This window comes from Thermobia domestica, chromosome 6 (assembly GCF_964235325.1).
Source record: "Thermobia domestica chromosome 6, izTheDome1.hap1.1, whole genome shotgun sequence".
NCBI classification, from domain to species: Eukaryota; Metazoa; Arthropoda; class Insecta; order Zygentoma; family Lepismatidae; genus Thermobia; species Thermobia domestica.
Window position 1 is genome coordinate 139,992,938 of NC_137459.1, and position 23,820 is coordinate 140,016,757.

At 33.6% G+C, this 23,820-nt stretch overlaps 1 protein-coding gene across 2 annotated transcripts in view; it reads right to left on the reverse strand.

Moving 5' to 3' along the window:
• LOC145688242 (cell adhesion molecule Dscam2-like) overlaps positions 1 to 23,820 on the reverse strand; it is an 802,178-nt gene that overhangs the window by 14,744 nt on the left and 763,614 nt on the right. For both annotated transcript variants that reach the window (XM_081762176.1, XM_081762175.1), the window contains exons 24-27: positions 13,153 to 13,584; positions 11,491 to 11,634; positions 9,323 to 9,463; positions 4,429 to 4,587 (exon numbers count right to left, since the gene is read on the reverse strand). In XM_081762176.1, coding sequence (XP_081618302.1) covers positions 4,429 to 4,587; positions 9,323 to 9,463; positions 11,491 to 11,634; positions 13,153 to 13,584 — 876 coding nt within the window. The remainder of the gene's footprint in view (positions 1 to 4,428; positions 4,588 to 9,322; positions 9,464 to 11,490; positions 11,635 to 13,152; positions 13,585 to 23,820) is intronic.

Genomic DNA, 23,820 nt, shown 5'->3' on the forward strand with positions numbered 1-23,820 from the left:
TATTATTATTATTATTATTATTATTATTATTATTATTATTATTATTATTATTATTATTTTAAAAACTGCACAATAGGTTAAGGAATCACAACTTACCCGAATAGTGGAACGCATACATGAAATATCAAACTATCTTCACTATAGAGCATGTTTTGCATCCAGATTTCTGGCCCTCCTTCGCTGAAAGTGTTTTAAGCGATCGTTCTCATAATGAGGGTATGGATGTTGAGTACATTTGCTTTAAATAAATAAGAAAAAAAGAAAAGAAAAGGGAGGCAGACTGGGAACGCGTTTCCAGTTTTAAGTACAGTGGTAAGGAAAGGGTAATCAAGACTTTTGAGTTTGTGTAGGGAATGGAGACTGGAAAGAATATTAATAAATCTCTCTATAAATTGATTATTATAATAAATTGATAAGTCTCTATAGTTTCCGTTTCTTTTCTCACGGTTGATTTATTAAAAGGTACAGTTACAGTTATCTCCGGTTGGAAAGTGCAGACAAGAGAGTGTTAAAGTAAGAGTCAAGGAAAAGGTGGTGGAGTAGATACAAATTCTTTGAATGGTCAGAACATAGTGCAGGAGACGTTTGATGCAGTGAAGCTGTCAGCTTTTAAAATTGAAGCAAAGTATTGCATGGTGTTGGTCTGTTTAAACTGCACTTTAGTCTGGAAATGACTTTTCTCCAAATATATCACTAACTTTGACGGTATAATCGATAATTCAAATAATTTCGCCCCTCTGGTGTTAGCAGAATTGTACACTCTGCACCATCTACATATGGTTTAAAACAACTTGATCGATACTTATAGAAAGCATAGGTTGTAATGCGTTTCACATTTCTTTCCATACAATTGCTTTTCCTTATCCAATGAGTTTGATTAATTTATTCTTCTATATTTCTCGTTGAAAGACTATAAGTAAAAATTGTGATTTTATGTGGTACTGTTGTTTTGTATGCTAGCGCAAAACACATAATTATTGTTACTTCTATACGCTGTACGTTTGTTACGACTACACCTAAAACAACGTTGAAAATACTTTATGTTTTACTCATTCATTAGAGAAGAGTCATTTGAATTCAATAGGGGAGGTTTGTTTAAGAACGTTAGAAATGGTTCCAACTATTTAACTGGAAACAAATATCCATAATATGTAATGGCAAAATCAGTCCTACATGACATAAATGTAGTGCATGTTCATTACATATTGCTTAGGTGCTAACGTCAGTCCGTGTCGTTGTCATGACGATAGATATGCTAGAGGTTAACACTCTTGGATGGAAGACTAAAAATACTTAATGGTCTTGAAACTGTTTAGTTTGGTGTGTTTTAAGAAGTAATTTGAAATGGCTGTAATATAAGGAAGATTTTCAGACTCAAGTTATATGTTTTGCTTATGTTTAATATATATTAAACAGAAATTTGAAGCCAATAATAATAATAATAGTAATAATAATAATAATAATAATAATAATAATAATAATAATAATAATAATAATAATAATAATAATAATAATAATAAAATTGTGACTACAAGCTAACGTATTTTTTTAGATCATAATATTTATTTAACAACCTATATCTAATAACTTACTTTACTATCTAATAATTTATTTAATAATCTACTAATAGAATGATATTGGATCACTGAAATACGAGAAGTATTATATATGCCCTCGGTGTCAGTTCTTGCTTCACAATTTAAATGTATGTTACTTGAAGCGTATATGCCAGTAATGTAAACACTAATATTTGTCGCTTGAAGGTTTGTCTTGTATTAAAGAGTTTATGTAGTGTATTTTTGCTCTTAAGGCTACAACGTATTAATTCATAACATACAATTCAAAAACAGTAACCCATGCTAATTGTATGCGCTAGTGTTAAGCAGAAAATATGTTATTTTACTTTAAACATTCTATCCTATCCTGCACGTACCCATTTTTAAGAATTTGAAGTAAATATGTATATGGGGTGTTTCAAAACAACACCGACAATGTTTGGGAGGTCAGTCCTGACACCAAGATAAACAAAAAGTATAGACCAACTTGGGTACACAAGTGCTTTCTTTCGGAGTTATAGGCTGTCAAAAACATGAAAATATGAACTTTAAATGTCCATAGCTCGAAAGCTAAAGGATACACCACAGTCGGTTCAAGACTTTACTTAGAAACTGATATGTGCTCTGTCCAAAAATTCATGTTTCAAAATCCTAAAATGCTCACGCAACAATTCTTATAGAGGGAGTTTAGGGGAGTAGGTCAAAGCTCCCACAGCCAAAACTCCCACACTCAGAAAATGTCAAAACGCCCACACAATCTGTCATAACTCCCACACAAATGGACAAATCTCCCAAATGCACGAACTGTCAAAACTCCCACACAGGTAAGCGGTCATAACCCCCAACGGTCATAACTCCCACACAAATGGACAGAACTCCCACACTTAGCGACGCTCACAATCCCCACATAAATGGACAAAACTACCACACAAATGGACAAAACTCCCACACGCAGAAATTGTAACAACAGCCACACAAATGAACAAAACACCCACACAATCGGACAAATCCCCCACACTTTGAAATGATCCTGGTTGCAAGCTGAAATAATTTAGAAAAGTCCAAAAAAACGCTTATGATCCAAAGTGGAGAAGGTGATAAGTGGACAAATCCCCTTGTACTTCTTTTCATTATTTTCAGCATGTGAAACTTACAAGACGTGCAACCATGATCATTTCAAAGTGTGGGAGCTTTGTCCGATTGTGTGGGAGTTTTGTCCATTTGTGTGGCGGTTGTGATGATTTCTGCGTGTGGGAGTTTTATCCATTTATGTGGGGATTGTGACCGTTGCTATGCGTGGGTGTTTTGTCAATTTATGTGGGAGTTGTAACCGATTCTGTGGGTGTTTCGACACTTCTTGGGTGTGGGGGTTTTGGCTGTGGGAGCTATGACCGTTCGTGCATTTGGGGGGTTTGTCCGTTTGTGTGGTATTTATGACCGATTGAGTGGGCGTTTTGACATTTCTTGAATGTGGGAGTTTTGGCTGTAGGAGTTTTTCCGTTCCTGCTTTTGGGAGATTTGTCCATTTGTGTGGGAGTTATGCCCGATTGTGTGGGCGTTTTGACATTTCTTCAGTGTTGGAGTTTTGGCTGTGGGAGTTTTGACCTTGACCCGAGTTTGGCTACAGGCATATAATTTGAAGTAGTCATCCACTACTAGTAGAAAAATTGTTGCGTGAGTACTTTAAGATCCTGAAACATGAATATTTGGATAGGACACATATTAGTTTCTAAGTGAAGTCTTTACCCGACTATGGTAGGTCCCATAGTTTTGATGCTATGGACCTTTAAAATTAATTTTTTCATGTTTCCGGCAGCCTATAACTTCGAAAGGAATCATTTGTGAACCCAGGTTGGTCTATACTTGTCTTATCTTGGTGTCAGGAATCACCTCCCAAACGTTGTCGGTGTTGTTTCGAAAGATCCTGTATATGGCGATATATACCACTATTTTCAATCAACATGTTTTCACTGTGTAAACAATACACATCCCATTTGATCATAATAATTTCAGCATGGTTGATCAAACCAGTACAGTCACAATGCGATTCAAAATAACTGAGAGAATGAAAGAAGTGATTAACGATTCATTGTTATTATAAAAGCCAAGGTCATACCAGGGATATTTTCCTTCTATTAATACTCAATTTCCTTAAAATGGAAGAACTCCAAATCCTGGTAGAAACAAAAGATATCACCAGCTAAATTAATGGAAAGCGAAAGGTAATTACTTTAAATAAAAATGAAACAAAGAAAACAGTGAACAACTGAAATTGAATGTTTCGACGCGAGGAACAAAAATACTATCATAATTGTTGAAATTGCAAAAGTAAGAAACAACTTGAACAGTAATTTCTAAACAATATGTTTAAAACAGTATGGTTCACTATTAATCGCTACAATAGAAAATGTAGTTAGGATCACCTACTTTACTACATCTTTTCTAAATTTGAAAATTAGCTAGAAATACAATGCAACAAAACCCATGAGAACACATCTTGCATAATTTGATTATTTCAAAGAAAAAAAGATGCCTAGTCACGTTTCTTTTCTTTTCTTTTTCCGCTATTCGAGTGTTCTCTTAATACTTTACTCAATCATATAAATTTATATGTGATCAAGAATTGTCTCACCTAAAAATGAAATTGTAGTGGTATTCTTAATTTACCTTAGAGCGAAAGCCAATCATTTTAATTTACATGTACCTTAGTTTGAGTGAGTGAGATAAAATCTCTTTCATTTTCCTGTGCAAAACCAACGGAAAAAGGAAGATTTGGCAGAGATACAGACACCAGACTACCCTTAATGGTAAACAAAAAGAGTCTTAGTAAAATATAAGAGTACCGTTGATATTATTTAACTTCATAGAGTACCTGGAATCCGCTCCAGAGTTCCCATATCCCTCACTGGCGATCGGAGAGACTTCCTCACTGTCGCGTAATACTGCTCCCTTTGTTCCATGTTTTGTTGGTTGTCCAGAGCTGCTGCTGTTTGTGATTCCTGGGCACTCGATGTCTCTGCTGAAGTAGGCCCTGGATCGAGATCATTCACAAAAATACAAATGTTTAAAAATGATTCAAGCTAAGGAAGATACTTTCCAGCAAACAATTAAATTTTCAGGTAAAAATTATGAAGTTGATGTTGGTAAAAAACAATATTGTAAATGAACATTTATTATACAACCATCAATGTGCTACAGAAATAATGCTTTTTCTAAAACTTCAGAAAGTAACCCAAAGATTTCTCACAACTACGCCTCAGACTACACTCTTTCTTTTTAAAAAAATGAGCTTTCTTTCTTTCTTTCTTTCTTTATTTATTTATTTTTTACTTTTTTAACCATGATCTGTAACGAAATGGCTACAAGTTCAAATAATAAAAGGAAAGAGAGAGAGAAAGAGAGGCAGAAAAATTGACTCTCGAATATAGGAAACAATTAAAATAAAATTTACGGAATACCACATTAATCTTTTCCAATCTCACTTCTTAAATGGAATCATACTATGTTGTAGTTATTGTTAAAATGTTTATTTGCGAAATATAAATAAAAAATATACTAGGTGTTTTCAGAAAATAGTATCCAAAAAAAATCTCCAAGAGCAAACTAGCCCTTGTGGATTTCTTCATGAGAAACTATTCTTGCCATATTGTAGGGTTGTTAGGAAAATCTATTTATGAAATATGAACAAAAATGTCTGAGTCGTTTGTAAGAAACTCATTTGGAAAAAGCTCACATTCGAAATTTAACTACTCCCTGCGATTTTTTTAAATAATAGAAAATGATTCACATCATTTTGTAGGCTTCTTAATGGAACATTTATTTATGAGATATAAAACATTTATTTATTTATTTATTATTTTTTTGGAGAACATCATTTAAAAAAAAAAAAAAACTCAATCCAAGAGTGAACTACCCACTTAAGAAAAATGAAAACTAATTAATATCACATAATAGGTTTCTTAGAAAAGCATTTGTTTATGAAATATCTTAAGTTTAAAATTTGAGTCGGATACGTTGAAGAGTACGGCCTCAAGACGACTAAACACATTTATATTGGGACGAACAAAAGGACAGACATCCAGTATATAATTATATATGGTTTGTAGGAGCCGTGAAACGTGTAAATCCGTTGAAATATCGAATTCGACTATTTGATTTTATTATTTTATTGTTATTTTTCACGGGCACCATACTTTCTTCTCTCTCACCGTCTCTGGAAAGTAAAAATTCGACAATAAAAAGGAAGTAACACCATGCACTATGCCATACTTAACTGAAATGTATGTGAGAGACACACTATAGAATATTTAGCAGGATTTACAGATAACATTTTCGAAATAGGACATAATGTTCAAGATTCGTGTTATTGCGCGCGATAATACAGTAAACATAATTGTGTGTCAAATATTGTGTCAAATGAAGATGTAAAAATGTAACATTATTCTTTCCTTTCTTTTCTTAAAAAAAGTGAGTCAACTAACATTGAATTTCTGTTACTCGGTTGTCGTCACGTCAGTCCTGTCAGAGACACAAAAACAGCTTGAACTTACGTTTAAAAACCTCGTTCAAAGCTATACCACTTGCTGGGACTCAACATACCATAAATATCAAGGGTTAGTTAGGAATGGAGCCGCCATCGTTACAGTGCTCAATGGCAAGGATGTCATCCCTGCTAAGGTAACATTGAAATTAACAATCACAAAATGAGACTGGAATTTTATTAAGACCCTCACAAATTCCTTTAAATTCACCGACCCATCTACAACAATTATCTGCAGTGATCACAAGCGACATTGTCAGCAGTTCACTCAAGTGTAAGCATCATCATTCAGGATTACAATATACGGAAATGGATGACGATGATGCTACTACCTTGTTCAGGAATAATCTCCGGTGACTACTGGAAAAACTATTTTTCTGTCGGAGAATAAAATGCGACTATCAGTGAATGCAAGACAGGGATTTTTTTTTTTCTTCTTTTACATGTATCGCAACTGTGAAATTCTCGGGAACTTCAAAATTGTCAACAGGATCTACGGTGAAGAAGAAGCATTATTTCTGCAACCAGTTGTAGTAATTATAACACTGAACCGAAAGAACTGAAAACAAAGACAGTGCTGGTCTTCTTGTTTAAAAATAATACTACAAATGACAGTTCGCAATTGCATTTTGAGCGGTACTTGGAAGAGCCCAGCATAAACTATTGTGATGATCCTCGTGGTGGTAGTTGGGTATATACCTGAAAATTTTATCTTAGCATTGCTGCAATATCCGATAACTCTGAATGTGTTCTTTCTTTTGCTGACAATAAAAAGTCAAGAAAGCTATTATGTTCTGAAAATGTAAACACCTACAAAACATAACTTCTCCCTAGATGGAGCACCACATAATAGTACGTTTTAAAACACGACACATTGAGGCAAAAATAAAGTTTATTTCTGTGTTAAGATGACTAAATAAATAACACTTGTCCATGGTCTTATTTTTGCATTAGAAAAAAATAAGGAAGCGATATGCACATTTTGAATGTGTAGTCATGACATATTTTCTTCAAATTTAGAGATTAAACTTAAATATTTAATTTATAACCGATAATTAGTTGGAAATGTTAATCTATTCCCTTTATTGACATTCTTCTTTACTAACATAAAGTAATTGTTCCACCTAAATCTTCAGCTCTCTGTATGCTATAGACTAAAAACATCCTTTATTAAAATCTCTAATTCTTTATTTGTCTATTAATGGGAAATTACGTTCATATTCAGTATCAAAATTATCCATTTTCAAATAATTAAATTGAAACAACACAGTTTAAGTAACTATTAACCCCTTTACACTATATTGACCATGAAAAATGGGTCGGAAAACAATAGTATATTAATTTTAGTATCAAGACTATTTAGCCTAGGGTCATGGTTCGTACCTCGTTTTATTTGGAATGAACCAAAGTTAGTTTTGGTAACATTTGCATGTCCATGTCGTGTACCTGAGGGGAGAAATTGAAAAAATCCCTTTTTCCCACTTTGGGTGGCAATTTTATTGCCTTAGTACATAATAGGGAAATTTTACTGGCATAGTTGAAAACTTTGCTTTATTCCAAAAAAATTGAGGTACAAACCATGATTTTCCGATAAATAGTCTTGACGCAATAGCAGATTGAGTGAAAGTCTACAAAATGCCTCAGAAACCCCAAAATTTTAAAGGGGTTAAAATCGTTGCAATACATTACTGTAGAAATACAAAAACATTAATATTCAGACCCAAATATGGTTACGGCCTATGCCCTATTTTGAAACAAATTGATATAAGGTAACTTTTAAGTTGCAATTAACTCCTAACAATAATTTAAATCTGAAAATTACCTACACACTAGCGGCATCTATTGACATCAAACAGGGAAGAAGTGCTGGTAGCGATACCTATTAGTGTACTATTAGGAATAATTAGCGTTACACAAGCTAGTATGTTTTTGTATTATACTTTACCAGGTACCAGTACACATTCTGAATGTCTTAAGAGTCATTGTGCATTACAAACTGTAAAACATTTGCTTAGAGAATTAGAAAGAAACATATGCAATTAGTGCTGCACCTCTGCTTTTACTAAAAGTTTGGAAAATTTAAGGTAAAGTAAGGTAATAAATGATGACTTGGAATTCTTATATGATCCTTAGTTGTGTAAGCTTTGAAGTAAATTTATGTTTAACACGACAGATTATATGTAGAAGTAGGCAATATTTGCAAGACGCGGAAGGTTTTGATGCTTCAGGAGCATGGTAGTCGTATATCATAGTGAATCGGTATGCTCGGTGTGGTATTTTTGCATTAAGCTTTACTGAATTATACAAGAATAATGAATAGTATCTATTGAACTTCTGTGAGGCCTACGGCTTACTGAATTTGAGAACCCAGGGTGGAGAATGTAGAAAGGAAGTAAAAATCAACAAGCGTAGAGGAACTTATCATTTTAAGTGTTTTAAGTGATTTTTTTAGGCTTGAAACTGGAGGGGAACTTTTAAAGTTAAGCCAACTTGTATTCCCTTGCTTTATAATATGTGTGTGTTTATATTATGATTAATGTTAATGTTGTATTCTAATATGACACCTCATAGTTTGCTTTCGATTCATTTAGTTCGTACGTTAACAGAACACAAGACAAGAAGATGCCTTCTAATTGGTCTTGCATCTGACAGTGAGTTTGCAGATTCTTCGAGCTACATAATTAGTGTTAGCTTTCTTTAAAAAAAAAAAAAAAAAAAAAAAAAAAAAAAAAAAAAAAAAAAAAAAAAAAAAAAAAAAAACTTCGAAACATTTTAATAGTTTTATGCTGATGCATTGTCAGCTCAAAAATCTAGACTGAAAATCAGTGTTCAGAGAAACGACCGCAAGTCAGTGATTTTAACTTAAAATTCAGTCCCAATTCTTTGATAATCCGAAAGCCGAAAGAAATATACATGGATAGTCTGAGAAATATTTAAAGTTAATATTAGCTATATATTAATACAAGCAAACCATTTCTAAATTAATCTTATCTTGGAAATGTATAAAGCGTATACATTATAATAAAACATAATGTCTATCTTTCATTGGTCACTTTAAATGTCACTTTATTTAAAATGATAGATATACTATTGTGAACCTTAAAACATTCCTCTGTCTAACTAGGTTTCCCAAATACAGCAATGAATACAGAAACAGATTTAATGAACATCACGAGACATAAGAACAAACTTCGAAAATTGAAAAATTGGAGATCAACCTACTTACTCTTCCTCAGGCAGAAACACACTCCTAAAACTGCTATAACAACTGTAATTGCTGATACAATAACAGGAACAATCAGCTTAACATCCATGTAAAAAGGAATTGAAGGAACTTCTACCCGGTTGAGAGTTGGTGAAGCAGTTCCTGAAATTAACATTAATAGCAAAAAGAATAAGAATAATGAAAATAATAATAAGAAGAAGAATGTTAAAAATTATTAGTAGTAATAGGAGTGGTTGTGGTAGTAGTAGCAGTAGCATTTTAGAAATTACAGACTGTTAACAAGGAATGTCAGGAATTTTGGTAATCCGTTCCTTTAAAGAGAGAGACAGAGAGAGAGAGAGAGAGAGAGAGAGAGAGAGAGAGAGAGAGAGAGAGAGAATAGTGCAATCCTCTTACTTTTTGTAACTCGAATAAATAAATAATAAAAAAAAAAGAACATCTACCTTCCTTTTAATATATATATATATATATATATATATAAGTATGTGTTTAAGCTTTGGTCAGTGTTTCTTTTGTTACAATATTCAAACCAAAGCCATGGATAATGTTGTTATAAACAATATCTGTCTGTCGATTATTAAAAGCTTGCCTATGTATAAAACACAAAGCTTATAAACAAAAGTTTGAGATTGCTTCTATTTGATTATGACAATACATAAGAGACGATCAAGGGAAGTCAATAGCAGAGCGCTCACATGAGGTATAAAGAATCCCTGGTTCTATCCCAGGTCATATAAATTTGTGGTGAGCACTGTGCTCGTGTATTTTCTTGGATTGCCCTGTTTCTTACCATTTCTCAACAAGTGCACTTCACAAGGAAAGCATGAACATACATACATAAAGCTATTCTGGTTCTGTACTTATACATGAAGTTTCCAAACATAAGGTAACGTATCTAAATTTCTTACTTTATGGACTTTCTAGTATAGAAAGCAAAAGTAGAAGTCTCAACTTTGGTTAGTTTATTTCAAAAAATCAACATACGTGAAGACTGTAATAAATCATTCATTTGTATGGTTTTACATTATTGCGTCTTTGAAATGATTCCTAGCAAGAGACTGGCAATTTTAATCACATAAATTGTGGTAATATTTAATCCAACAGATCGTATCAAATATCCATTACTTTGATAATACAGTGAAATCTGTTTATGTAGACCACTATCGATTTCATTGAAAAGTGGCCAACTTATACAGGTGGCCAACTTTCACAAAAAAAAAAAAAAAAAAAAAGGTTTTACTGAAATAAGACTATTATAGATCATATAAGTATTTCTAATGCACCTACTAGTTATTATCTATCTACTAGCTTGTATTTAATAAACAGTAAATAGTAACTTCTGTTTCTGCAATATGAATCAATCTATGAAATAAATATCTTTGTTCGTCGTTCACTATATTTTATATACAATTGTTACATACTAATTAGCTAGAAAACGTTACGGCATATTCTTTATTCTCCTCCTCCACCTATGATGGTAGATAAATTAAAATGTTAGATCCAGGAAGTACTCAAAACATCCATGCTATGTCGTCCGTTGCTCTCGGTTGAAACACTAAAAGTGTCTTATTTTGCGTCTGAAAATTGGTTGTTGACAAATAAGCTACGAAAAAGAAAAGTATTTTCTACTATCTTATTCGCGTTTCTTTTTAACGTTTGTAACTTTAAATGATAGGAACAACGTTACTACAGTGCGATGTAGTTCTAAAATAGACAGGTGTCCAATGTAGGGAGTAAAGAGTAATGCATATTTTATGGGAAATTGCAGGTTTCAGAGAAGAAAGGCTAAGTTAGGTAGGTGACCAACTTAGAAAGGTGGCAAAGTTAACAGTTTCTACTGTAATAATAATAATAATAATAATAATAATAATAATAATAATAATAATAATAATAATAATAATAATAATAATAATAATAATAATAATAATAATAATAATTTCATAACATTGATAAAGCATACTACATGCAATTTGATTATATGATATCACCCAGCAAAATGTTAAATTATCATATAACATTTTTTTAAGAAAGTCGTCTATTCAATATCATAATTCTGTGAACAATATCACTCCCACAAATCTATATAAGAATAAATTATACATTTTTATGTTAAAGGTAAAACGTCAAGTTAAGTAGATATCAAATAAAATTATTCCTATAGGACTTACCACCAATTCTATTTAATGTACGAAAAGTGTATTCAGCTGACGAGTAGCCAGCGTTGTTATGTGCAGTTACTCGTAACTCATAATTTGTTGAAGGCTCCAAACTCTTAAAAGTAAATGTTTTCCTTGGCTCAACATTATTTGATACTGCAAAAATTAATGTATAGTCAATTAGTGATGAATGCAACACGCTGTAATGGTAAATACTTACTTCTAGTTAATATTAGATTACATGTTTTGTATAATCGGACAGACAAATGCTTGAAATCTTTAAACTCTTCAGAGTAAATGTTGTTTCTGTTCTCTAGAATCAGTGTAGAGAGATCAGGGAGAATCTAGTAATGAAAGAGCACGAGTTTGAATTACATGTGAAGAACACCAAACTTAATTCATCAACTAACTATAATTTAAAAGGTTTTGATATATATATATATATATATATATATATATATCCATATATTTGCTTCATAGTTCTAAGTAAAATGATATCAAATTCATTGCTACCTCAAGAAATCATCTAAGAAGCTTCCTCACACGTACACAAGGTAATGTAACGAAATCAACAAGCACTGCACAGTTATGTGAAAAACAATTGCTCAAAATAGATGGTTGCAAAGGAGAGTTAAATCAAACTTTTGACAACAGTTGTTGTTGATGCTGATGATTAACTTAATAATGAGATCGCCGCTTATGTTGGATAACAGACAAATAACAGAAAATTTTCCCAGTAAAATAACAATTTTATTTTCATTCTAAACGTTATCTCGTATATACACGCATCATCAATATCAACATGAAGTTTTGGAATAGCAGATAACATACTAAAGTGTTGCTCTGCAAAGAACGAAAATTTCTTCATTCCAATGTCTCAGGCTATTTTATAAGAGTGAGGTTAAATTTACATTGAGGTTGCACTACCCGATCGTGATGTAATGTTACGTGGTATTAGTCCACCTTGCACACACAACTTCATTTTTAAAATAGTTATTTATTTAGAGTATAAAACATAGCTGAGCGAGCGTCAGCGAGCGAAGGGGTTTAGAAGTCCCGCATTGCTCGTTTCATTCCAGCATTATCACAATTCGCAGAAAAACACCCTGCCCTTCACAACCACACCCGCCACGATAATACCATGTGACATTACGTCCAATCGGGTAGTGCAACTTCAATCTAAATTTAACCTAACCAATTTTATAAGAGGACTGATTCATGATTTCTTCTTCTGTGTACCATCTGGAGTAAGGAATATGAAAATAATCGCTCAGTTATACTATATCAAGCATTCCCCAATAATTTCCTAATGTGGATATTGAAAATATTTGAAAAGCATAATGAAGATAATTGATATGTATAACTTTAATTCAATCAAGCCTCAAAACTAAACCATAGATACTCTCTCTAACATTCTGGGTGAAACGGAATTCTCTGCTCTCAATTCTAATCACACCTAGGACTATACATATCAATCCATATCATAGTCGGAAAACTTAAGTATTGCCAGATCTTGGAATTTACTAAAGTGCTATGCATTGCAGTAGGTGATACATTTAAATTTATAATTGCTATTACACAATATACCTCACATATATGCACTATACACTTCATAAAGCTTGAAGTTTGGTAAAATATATTCCACTTACTACAATTTTTACTGTGATACGTTACCTAATGTCCACGTACTAGCACCATTTCTTCGATATTGAACTTCAAAATATAAAAGCGGACAACCTCCGTTGTTCCAGTTTTCAAAATATAAAGTAACGGACGTAGAATTAACAAAAAGGAATCTTTCTTTTGGCACAGTTCCTGGCTTTGTTCCTTGCGTAGTGGCCAAAACTGGTTCACTCGGTTTCCCCATTCCAATTTTGTTATACGCTGCTATATACATTTGATAACGAGTTCCACACCACAATTTATCAAGAACATAACTGCTTTCCAATCGACCAATTTTCCGTTCTTCCCACTCTCCATGTTCCCTTTTATAGTGGAGAATAAATCCTTGTACTGGTGCTCCGCCATCATCACTTTGTTTCCACTGTAGATTAATGCTGTTCGTAGTTGTGGTTGTAGCATGAAGTAAAGGCTTCGCAGGTGGCACTAGAAGAACAACATAGATTTTTAAACAATAATAAACACATAATGTAATAATTACCTATCAACAGCTTACATATACTAGATACACAAATAGCAACCATTTCATTCACAAACAGATCATATTCAAAAACAATTTAGCTAAGCAATCTAGAGGCTTACCGCTAATGATGCAGTGAAACAAGTCATTTGTTGTGTGTTGAAAGGGTATAACTCTTAAAAGCATAATTTTCAACTATTAAAAACAAAGCAACATTATTGTTTTATTTATTTTATCTTAAGTAAAATAAAGAAAAGAAAACTGATTCATTCATAAGATATTTATTTGGGATGAGACATTTTGATGTATTATTCTTACACTGCTATGTGTTACAACCGCCTTTTCAACATGAACATCTACTGAGGACATTGCAGCAAAACTGATATTATTTATTTATCTATTTACCTATTCAAATATTTGAGCAAATATGAAGCTGTAAAAGGTTGAACACTAGAAATGCTATATTGGATTTTTAGTACATTGATTTAGACGAAGAAATGTTAACGTGGTTCTTTAAAGTGTTAAACATAGATCAAGTATAAAAGTATATATTTGATTTTCAATTTGGTGTTGCATCATCTGTACTTGGCATCGTAAACTACTATAAACTGTAATAATTTCATATTAATGAAATATTATTCCAATGACTATCATGCAAGGAAAATATTAAAAAAAAAAAAACTCATTACCAATATACGAGCAAAAGATTCCTTCGTGTGATAGTTGTAACTGGTTTGCTTAATTTACATTTTTTTTTAATTATACGATGCCACTCACTGACAGTCTATAAACAAATATGCTAAAAAACAATTTGAATTTGGAAATTATATGACAATTGAAGGAATGAATCAATTTTTATAACAACGTAAATAACATTTTTCACATTTTGAATTTGCTAAATCCATAGCTGTGAAAAGTATGATGCAAGGAAAATATGTTGTTACCTCCATTTGTCAAATCATATCTAGCAAACCGTCATAGGTGTTCATAAAATTTATACTGAGTTGCTAAATAGTCTACGTGATCTGAATGGCTGAATATCTACCTCAAGAGCAAAACCATATCACGCATCAGCATGATAAGTTTGATTCCCAGGTTCGATTCTCTATCCAGTCTCATATTTTAGCTCTTTCAATTTAATTACGTATGTAAAGTTTACTACCTCTAAGTGCTTGATTTCAACTGTTACTTGACATGAGATTTAGATTAATCTTTCATGCTGGCTTGTTCATATTTGCTCCCTCCCCCCTCCAACACTTCATTAGAATAGTAATGCAAATGTGTGCTCCAATAGTCACCTACTGATAGTATTAAAAGAAAATATGAATATCAGCAACTACAGAGGATGTTCAGCCTACGTTTGGCCGATTTCGTTCCTTCCCCCTCCCGGGCAGAATGGATTCACCCGACCTGGCTCGTGGCGTCCTGCAGTGTTGTGCAGAGGCTTCCTGGGAACGGAGTTGTTTTTCCGTGCGAACGACAATAACGCACAAAACAGGACCATTGTTGTGAGTGTTGTGTTAAATTTGTTTCCAATGTGTAGGTTTCCGCTCTGTGACGAAAAAGCCGCCCAAACTAAGCCGGTTTTGGGAAGGCTATGTTGCGGCTCCTTATGACGCCCACTTTAGTGTTTCTGCCATTAGAAAACAGTGCAAGAAGAATGATTGCAACAACAGTTTAAGTCGAATAAAAAATGTTATTAAAAAGTACAAGGGCAACGAAGTTCCACCATTTGGATCACCAACGAAGTTGCCTAGGAAGCGGGAATGCGCCAAGGCCACCTCCACCATGGAGAGGAAACTTCGCAAAATGGCAATGCAAGGAAATTTACCAACACAAAGGTGTATGGCTAATCGTCTTGACGTGTCTTTGGGGACTGTGAGCCGGACGTTACACCATCAACTCAAGCTGGAAAAAGTCATGAAAGCTCGCGGCCCTCTTCTCACGGATGCCCACCGAAAGGAACGAAAGTGTAACGCCCGGAAGCTGTACGAACGGCATCTGGCAAAACAAAGGTGGATGTACGTCGTAACGCTCGATGAAGCATGGATTTATTTTTCCGACTGTGGCAAACCGAGAGCCATCATTTACCGAGAGAAAGGTGCCAAGAACTTCAGAAGGTGGGTCCGTGTCTGTAAAGAATCCTTCCCCAAAGGGTTCATGGTCGTTACTGACTAGTTACCGAGGTAAACTGAAGATTCGTAGGGTGGCAAAGAACTGTAAAATAAATTCGCAGTATTTTTAGGAGCAGATCATGCGGCATATTTACGAGCATGAGATTCCAACAATGTACGGATATGACGCCAATCTGGTGCGCATTCACATGGACAAGGCCTCATCACATACCTCACGATCGTCCCTCGCATTTTACATGGAGATGGAGGAGGCAAGTGGTATACAGGTGATACCTTTCAATGAGGTACCTGTTAAATCTCCAGATGCAAGTCCTATGGACTATTGTGGATTTGGATTGATGAAGTGGGTTTTGGGAAAACGGCGTGTGACAACTGTGGAAGGACTTTGGAAAGCTGTGCAAAGGGATTGGGACAAGATTCCCCTACCAGTTCTTGAGAGAAGCCCATTTTCAGTGGAAATTATGCTGTCGAGCTATTGTTAGGAACCAAGGGAAATGCATCGAGCACTTACGGACCTGACGCCATGAATTCTTCTAAATTTTTAGGTAAGTCGAAATTGCCCAAATGTAGACTGAACAACCTCTATATGTAACACTTCTCACAACGTTAAGAAGCAAGTGCTTTGGAAGAGAACAAACTAAAGGACAGAGATTATTCACAGAAGGAAATTAACTTGAAATGGATGTTTCAATGAAAACATAGAGGAAAAGTAAGTCAGATGGAAAGCTACAGGGTGTTCAGTTTCTACTATCACAAACTCCGGGTTGCATTGTAATATACAATGCAACCAGAAGTTTGGGATAGTAGAAATTTTGAACCTGAAGTGATACACAAATAATGGTTATACCCAAATGAAGCCTTGTTCATGCATATATTTTTTAACTAGGAAGCAACGATTGAAGCACACTAGGAACCACACAGTATTGCCAGATGTAACCGAAGGTGTAAATTATTTTTTTTTTATTTATTTATTTATTTATTTATTTTTTTTTTTTGCAAAACATGTAAATTAACTCATACTTATGGATGTTCTGTCGTTAATTTGAGTTTGTTTAGTTGGAGTAGCTTGGAAAATATGGAGCAGAAAAAGAATTTTTCATTTCCACCGATAACTAATCGGATGAGGCGTCTGTAAGGAGGAACTAGGAAAAACGTAGTTTTCATAAATTAACACTTTGAATTGGCAACTTTGTTGATGTTTCAGTGCATCAAAAGGTGTGTTAAGGATCTGTCTACATTATGCAATTCCTGAAAACAATGAAAAACAAACTTTGAAATTATCATGATAAATTTTTTACTTACATGCACCCGACAACACTGCTATTCATTTCTATGGGGCTATTTAAAGCAAGAAGTATACAATAATAATTCTCGAACTATTCAAGACCTGGAAACGAACATTCGTAGTGCCATTGAGAACATTAACACTTCTAATCTTCGTAAAGTTTCTGCCAACTTGATGAAACGTGTGAACCAGTGTTTGAATCAAAACAGGGGACACTCCCAGCATCCGCTGTAGACCTGGTAACTCATTTTTGATAGTAGCAATGTTGCCGGATGCATGTAAGTAAACGTTTTATCATGATAATTTCAAAGTTTGTTTTTTATTGTTTTCAGGAATTGCATAATGTAGACAGATCCTTAACACACCTTTTGATGCACTGAAACATCAGCAAAGTTGCCAATTCAGAGTGTTAATTTATGAAAACTACGATTTCTCTAGTTCACCTTTCAGGGGCCTCATCCGATTAGTTATCGGTGGAAATGAAAAATTATTTTTTCTGCTCCATAGTTTCCAAGCTACTCCAACTAAACAAACTGAAAATTAATGACAGAACATCCATACGTATGAGTTATAAGTCAATTTACATGTTTTGCAAAAAAAAAAAAAAAAAAAAAAAAAAAACCTTCGGTTGCATCTGAGAACACTGTGTAGTTTCTAGTGTACTTCAATCGTTGCTTCCTAGTTTAAAAATATGTACTACCATGAGCAAAATAAATGACGCGTCTCTTTATTCTGAAGTTTTTTGAAAATATCCCCATTTTCTTTATATGTTCGAAATTTCGGAAGGTTTCCCCAGCAGGACAGGTTAATAACAAACCCGTTTTTAATATTTGTGTTAGATATTAGCTTAAAATAAATAAATTAGAAGCAAAAAACATTAAATCGACAGAAATCTCGAGAATTACCAACTCTGCTAAAGTGGGAAATTTTCAAGAACGCGAGGGAATTCTGCAGTTCAACACGAAGCAGTGACATCTATGTCATTGAGAGAGACGTGGATTAGATCTACAAACGAAACTTTTAACGAAACATTTCTAATGTGTCTTATTACATGCATTATCAGCGAACTCCAAATATATGAATCTATGCTAAGTATTAACGTATAGATAGAGCAAATAATGGAAATTACCTATGGAAAAAGACGAATTCTTAGCACAATCGTAATGAAAAATCGTCTTTACCGTAGAACAGGTTCAGTTCACGTAAAAAAACAAGTAGCTCAGTTGGTTAAAGCAACTAGTCTGTATGTCGAAGGTATTGGGTTCGAACCCCATGGAAGTGCCGTTGTAATTTTTATTATTGTGGTTATTTTATTTATTTTTTATGTGGGAAAAAATCAAATTGTAACATATGTGTAAAACTCATGACGATACCAAAAAAAAAAAAAAAAATGCCGTTCTCGCACTTGCATTAGTGTCTCTAATTTTTGTTTGCAAACAGTTTCGTAATAATTTCCCCTGTGCTCACTACTCACTACATGCTCACTGGTGCATAACGAATGTTTTCCAGTAAATGTTAATTCTAATTTGGAAAATTTTATAAAGTTTCACAATGTTTCTCGCTTGATAGTCTTCTATCTACTTTTTTGGACACTTTGATAACAGATTTCCCTATTAAATGTTTAATTTCCCCTATATATATTTAATTACAGAAAAGTTTTACATGTATTTGTCTTAAATTGAAATTGTTTTGAATTTACCACATGAGGTAAGTAGCCCGAAGGAGGAGAACTGAAGTAACTGATATTCTACGTAAACGCAACCTATTGTAGAATTATTATGCTTCTTCAGCACATAATCTTTACGTTGGTCAGACAGAGAAAAACCCTGTTTTTTCCTCTCCTATGACCACTCCTCTTAAAGCTCTACATGTAATGATTCGTGTCACATAATTTCGGCTCTCCAAAGACATTTATTATTATTATTATTATGAAAATGAAATGAAATCTTTGAGTTTTACGTCCCACGTTTATGCCGGTTAGGCTAAAGGAGACGGTGATGATGAGTAATGAATGAAATGGTGGAATGAAGAAAGTGGGAGGAAACGGGAGAACCCCGAGAAAACCCACGCACACGGTGTTTGTCCACCACAAAGTTCACTTGGCAATATTATTATTATTATTATTATTATTATTATTATTATTATTATTATTATTATTATTATCATTATTATTATTATTATTATTATTATTATTATTACTGAATATGCCACCCTTACCTAATGTAACTTTAGATATCTTGGTTTAAGTGCTTTCTTTAGTAATAATTTGAGCAACCATGTAACAAAATTTAAAATGTATGAGGGGGCACGAAGTTTTATTTCCCCCCCCCCTCTCTTTTCAGCACCGTCCAAACAGAAAGTATATAATTTCTGACAAGCAGAGTAGACAAAATGAATAAGAAATATATTTAAAGTAACCTTTCCTCCTTCGTGAATGGAATATCACGTAACATTTTTTTATTCTACTGAAGACGACCCTAGGCCGTTATGGTTAGGTAACAAAAGTTGCTGTGACCAACTGAGTTTCGATTTCTTACGCGAAAGAAGTCTGTTATATTACGAGGCATGCTTTTCATTAGCAAAACTGTTCGAAGTAATACGAACATGGCTCAAGAACAGAGACGGAACTGAATTACCACTCGATTGACCTTGAGGCCAAATCACCAAAGAGTAGCTATAAACGTTAAGTTCAGCGTGCATTTCTGTGGAGTTCTGTTCAGTATTCCTATCTGCCAATCACGCTTGTTTGTAAGATTAATATTTTACAAACCTAACCTTTCGATAGAGCACAATAGCGAAAGAATAAAAGGGAAGGAATTCTTGCCCTTGTGAACGTTGGATACCACCATGTGCAATAAAACTGTCGCGTCTCCTTGAAGTGATATTTTATCGAAAATAACTCTTTTCCCTTTATATATCCGAAGTTTTTGAGGGTTTCAAAATGAGGAAACGTTACTGACAAACAAGGACGCATTTAGGGGTGGGTACAGGGGGCCCGGACCCCCTCTGAAATCCCAACTTTTCTGTAAATTTAGCCTAATTTTTGGGATTATCTTTTAAAATTTTATTATAATTTATCCTAATATTGAAGTCGGGCCCCTTCCGAAATAAATTACTGTATACGTGCCTGCTGACAATTTACAATATATTCGTTAAATAATAAAGTAAAATAATTAAATTAGGAGCAAAAAGCTTCAACACGGGCTAACTTTTGTCCACTGCCAATATTGTTAGAAGGGATATTAATAGCAAAAACTGCTAGTCAATGCTGAACCTTGAAACTTCACCCCGAACAGCAAGCCTATTATTGAGAACTACATATGAAACATTTTATCAAAACTTATCTAGCTTTTATCTGGCATGAAATTATTATTTACACTAAAATGCACTATCCTAAAATGTGTATCTAAACATTGCTCTGCGTATCTACGAAGCAATGAAATTTTTTTATCGAAATATTTGGGCAGGAAACTCTAACAGCCAGCCATTTTATTTAAATCGTAATAAACCCTGTAACCGTGCGTTAACGTGAAGACAAAGCTTGGTCCATTGGTAATGTGTTGGAAGAATGAAAACTCAATGTTCGTAGGTTCGAATTTATCCACTCACCAGAACATTTTATTCTTATGTGTAACGATGAAATAAGAAAGAAAAAAATGTATAATCGTTAAGACAAAACTTCAACCAAGTCTGAAGAGAACAATACTAAAATAGTAACACAATGACGTCAACCTAGAATTATTTCATGTAGCGTTTGGACGAAATTACAACTGTCAACAATTGCAAAAGTAAAAACAGGCTGATAGGCGTAATGTAGTCTAGACTTCTGAATGCATTTACTTCCTCAAAACTTCCATCTCGTCATTGGTATGCCGTTAGTCATGGTAAAACCTTTCAATTGGAAGTGAAATGACAAACTAAAACAGTTTTAAATCAATAAATGTCTATGTGTAAAAGTAGGTGTCTCTTATCTGTAGTTCTGAGTTCCTTTTACTTTGAAGTGACAAATGAGAGAAGAAAGTATGGTGATCGAAAAAAAAATCAAATGTGAGATTTCAACGAATTTACACGTATTATAGCCCCTAATACCGAAAAAGTTATTTTTTGATACATGTCCATCTGTTCGTCCCTTCCGTTCGCTACACTTTAGTGTGCACTCGCCTAGAGGCCAACCGTTCAACTTATCTGCACCAAATTTTAGTTTAAGATTTTTATAGTATTTCCTATAGTTTATTTTATCTCCCTCCTACTCCCAAAACCAGGGTAGTTTCCTGTACGATGAAAATAGAAAAAATATATTTTCTAATAACTGGCTCTAACGATCTTGTTTTCTTTCTTTTTTCATAAATCAATATTTAATTAGCAACCCTATTTTATGGTATAAGGCATTTATCTGAGAAAAATCTACAAGGGGTAGTTTATACTTAGGGGTGAGTTTTTTCTCAGTGATTTTCTCAAAATGGACTCAAGTGTTTTCGTTCATATTTCATAAATAAATATTTCATTAATAACTTAACAATATGGCATAAATAACTCGTTTGTCCTAAAAAAAAAAAAATGCGAGGGGTAGTTTATTCTTGGTGGAGTGTATTGTCTGGGTGATTTTCTCAAAAATGACTCAAAAGAGTTTATTCGTATTTCAAAAATACATATTTCGTTAATAACCGAACAATATGGCAAAACTCGTTTGTCCTGAAAAAAAATATACGAGGGGTAATTTACTCTTGGGGGTGTTTTTCCTCCACGGTTTTCTCTAAAATGAATCAAGCAATTTTGTTCGTACTCAGAAATAAATATTTCATTAAAAACCTAATAATATGGAATAACTCGCTTGCCCTGAAAGAATCCTCAAGAGATAGTTTATTCGGGGAGTTATTTTTCCCTCACGATTTTCTCAAAACTTACGTGGACAATTTTATTGATAATTCATAAATAAATATTTCATTAATAACCCTATATTTTAGTATAAGTCATTTCTATGAAAAACAATTACGACGGATAGATTATTTTGGGGGTCAAGGTTTTTCCCAACAATTTTCTCGAACGACAGGCGATTTTGTTCAAATTTCGCAAATAAATATTTCATTAATAAGCAAAAGTATATCTTAACTTATTGTTCGAAACAATTCACAAGAGGTAGGTTACTCCTGACGTGTTCTTTTTGAACGGCTTTCTCGAAAATGACTTATTTGATTTTTTCATATTTCATAAACAATTATTGCATTAATTGCTCTATTATATGTCTAATGAAAATGTGCTCAAAGTGTGAGTTAGTTTTGTAGTGTGGATTTTCTTCAATCGAAGTTTTTTATTCGATAATCTGACATTCGATGTATTTGAATAATACGATATTTTTTTTCGTATTATCCAAATACACACTTCAGTAACAACTGCGGCCTAACACAGTTAAGAAATTGAATTGAAAACGTTTAGTGCGGTGGCCCTGTAATTGAATATTTTTTGGTAAACACCCTAGCTTTTTGTGGTAAACTCAGGCTTTTCTTTTTCGAGCGACAAAAGAGAGAAGAAAATATGGTGATTGTGAAAATAGTATATCAAATTCAGATTTCAACGGATTTACATACTTCATGGCGTCTACATACCGGAAATGTGATTTTTCGATACCCGTCCTTCCGGTCCGTCCGTTCGATACACTTTTCTGTGCACTCGCCTAGAGGCCATACCGTTCAACGTATCTACACCAAATTTTAAACTTAGGGTTTACATAGTATTCCTACAGGAGATTTTCCCATTTTTTTCCTACCGCCTAAAATAAGTGTGGTTTACTAACAGCCGAAAATCGAGAAAAGCTATTTTCTCCAAAATGGTTTTAACAATTTTGTTTATTTTTCATTAATCAATATTTAATTAACAACCCTATATTGCAGTATCAGATATTTCTCTTAGAAAAATTTACGAGGGGTAGTTTATTCTTGGAGGTGACTTTTTCTCGACGATGTTCTCGGAAAGGACACTGGCAAATTTTGTACACACTTCATAAACAAATATTTAACCTTGCAGCATGGTATAAGTCAATTGACCTGTAGTAGCTTATTCTTGGAGTTGAATTTATTTCCAGCGAGTTTCTCAAACACGACCAGTTGGCAACCCTGTATCTCGACAACGAAGCTGAATTCGAAAACTGCAAGAGGACCATTTGTCTCCTTGTGATGTCACGAATCATCTCCCAAAATTTGTGGACATCTTTCAGGTTCACCCTTAATGAAGCTTCTTTTCGAAAAGTTAACTATTAACTTTAGACATTGTTTATTTTTTAAAAAAAATCACAAATGCCGTTATTAATTTTAAGGCAGAGAGCTACTTCTGAGAGAATAGATCTTGAAAAATAATTTTAAAACTTAGACTTTTGTTTTCGAGACATTCCAGACAAGACGAGACATTTTAAAAGCTATTTCGTGTCCAAAACATTTGTTACGTCTTCTTTTGGATGTCACAAAGCGCGTCTCGTCTCTTTCTCGAGACATGTCTTATCTCGTGCGCATTCGTTAACACTTGGGAAGGATTATCTTTCTACTCAAAGCATTGTTTTTATAATGGTTGCATATTTATGATAATTGCCGTCAACATAAATTACAGTTCTTTCAGTTGAATTAATTGTTTATTATTATTATTGAAATTAAAATTAAATGGAATATCTAGTTTAACGTTGCACGATTATGCACCTACGCTAAGGGAGAATGATGATGAATGAAATGATGAAATGAAGAAAGTGGGAGGAAAATGGAAAATTCCAAGAAAACCCATACCCATGCACATGGTAT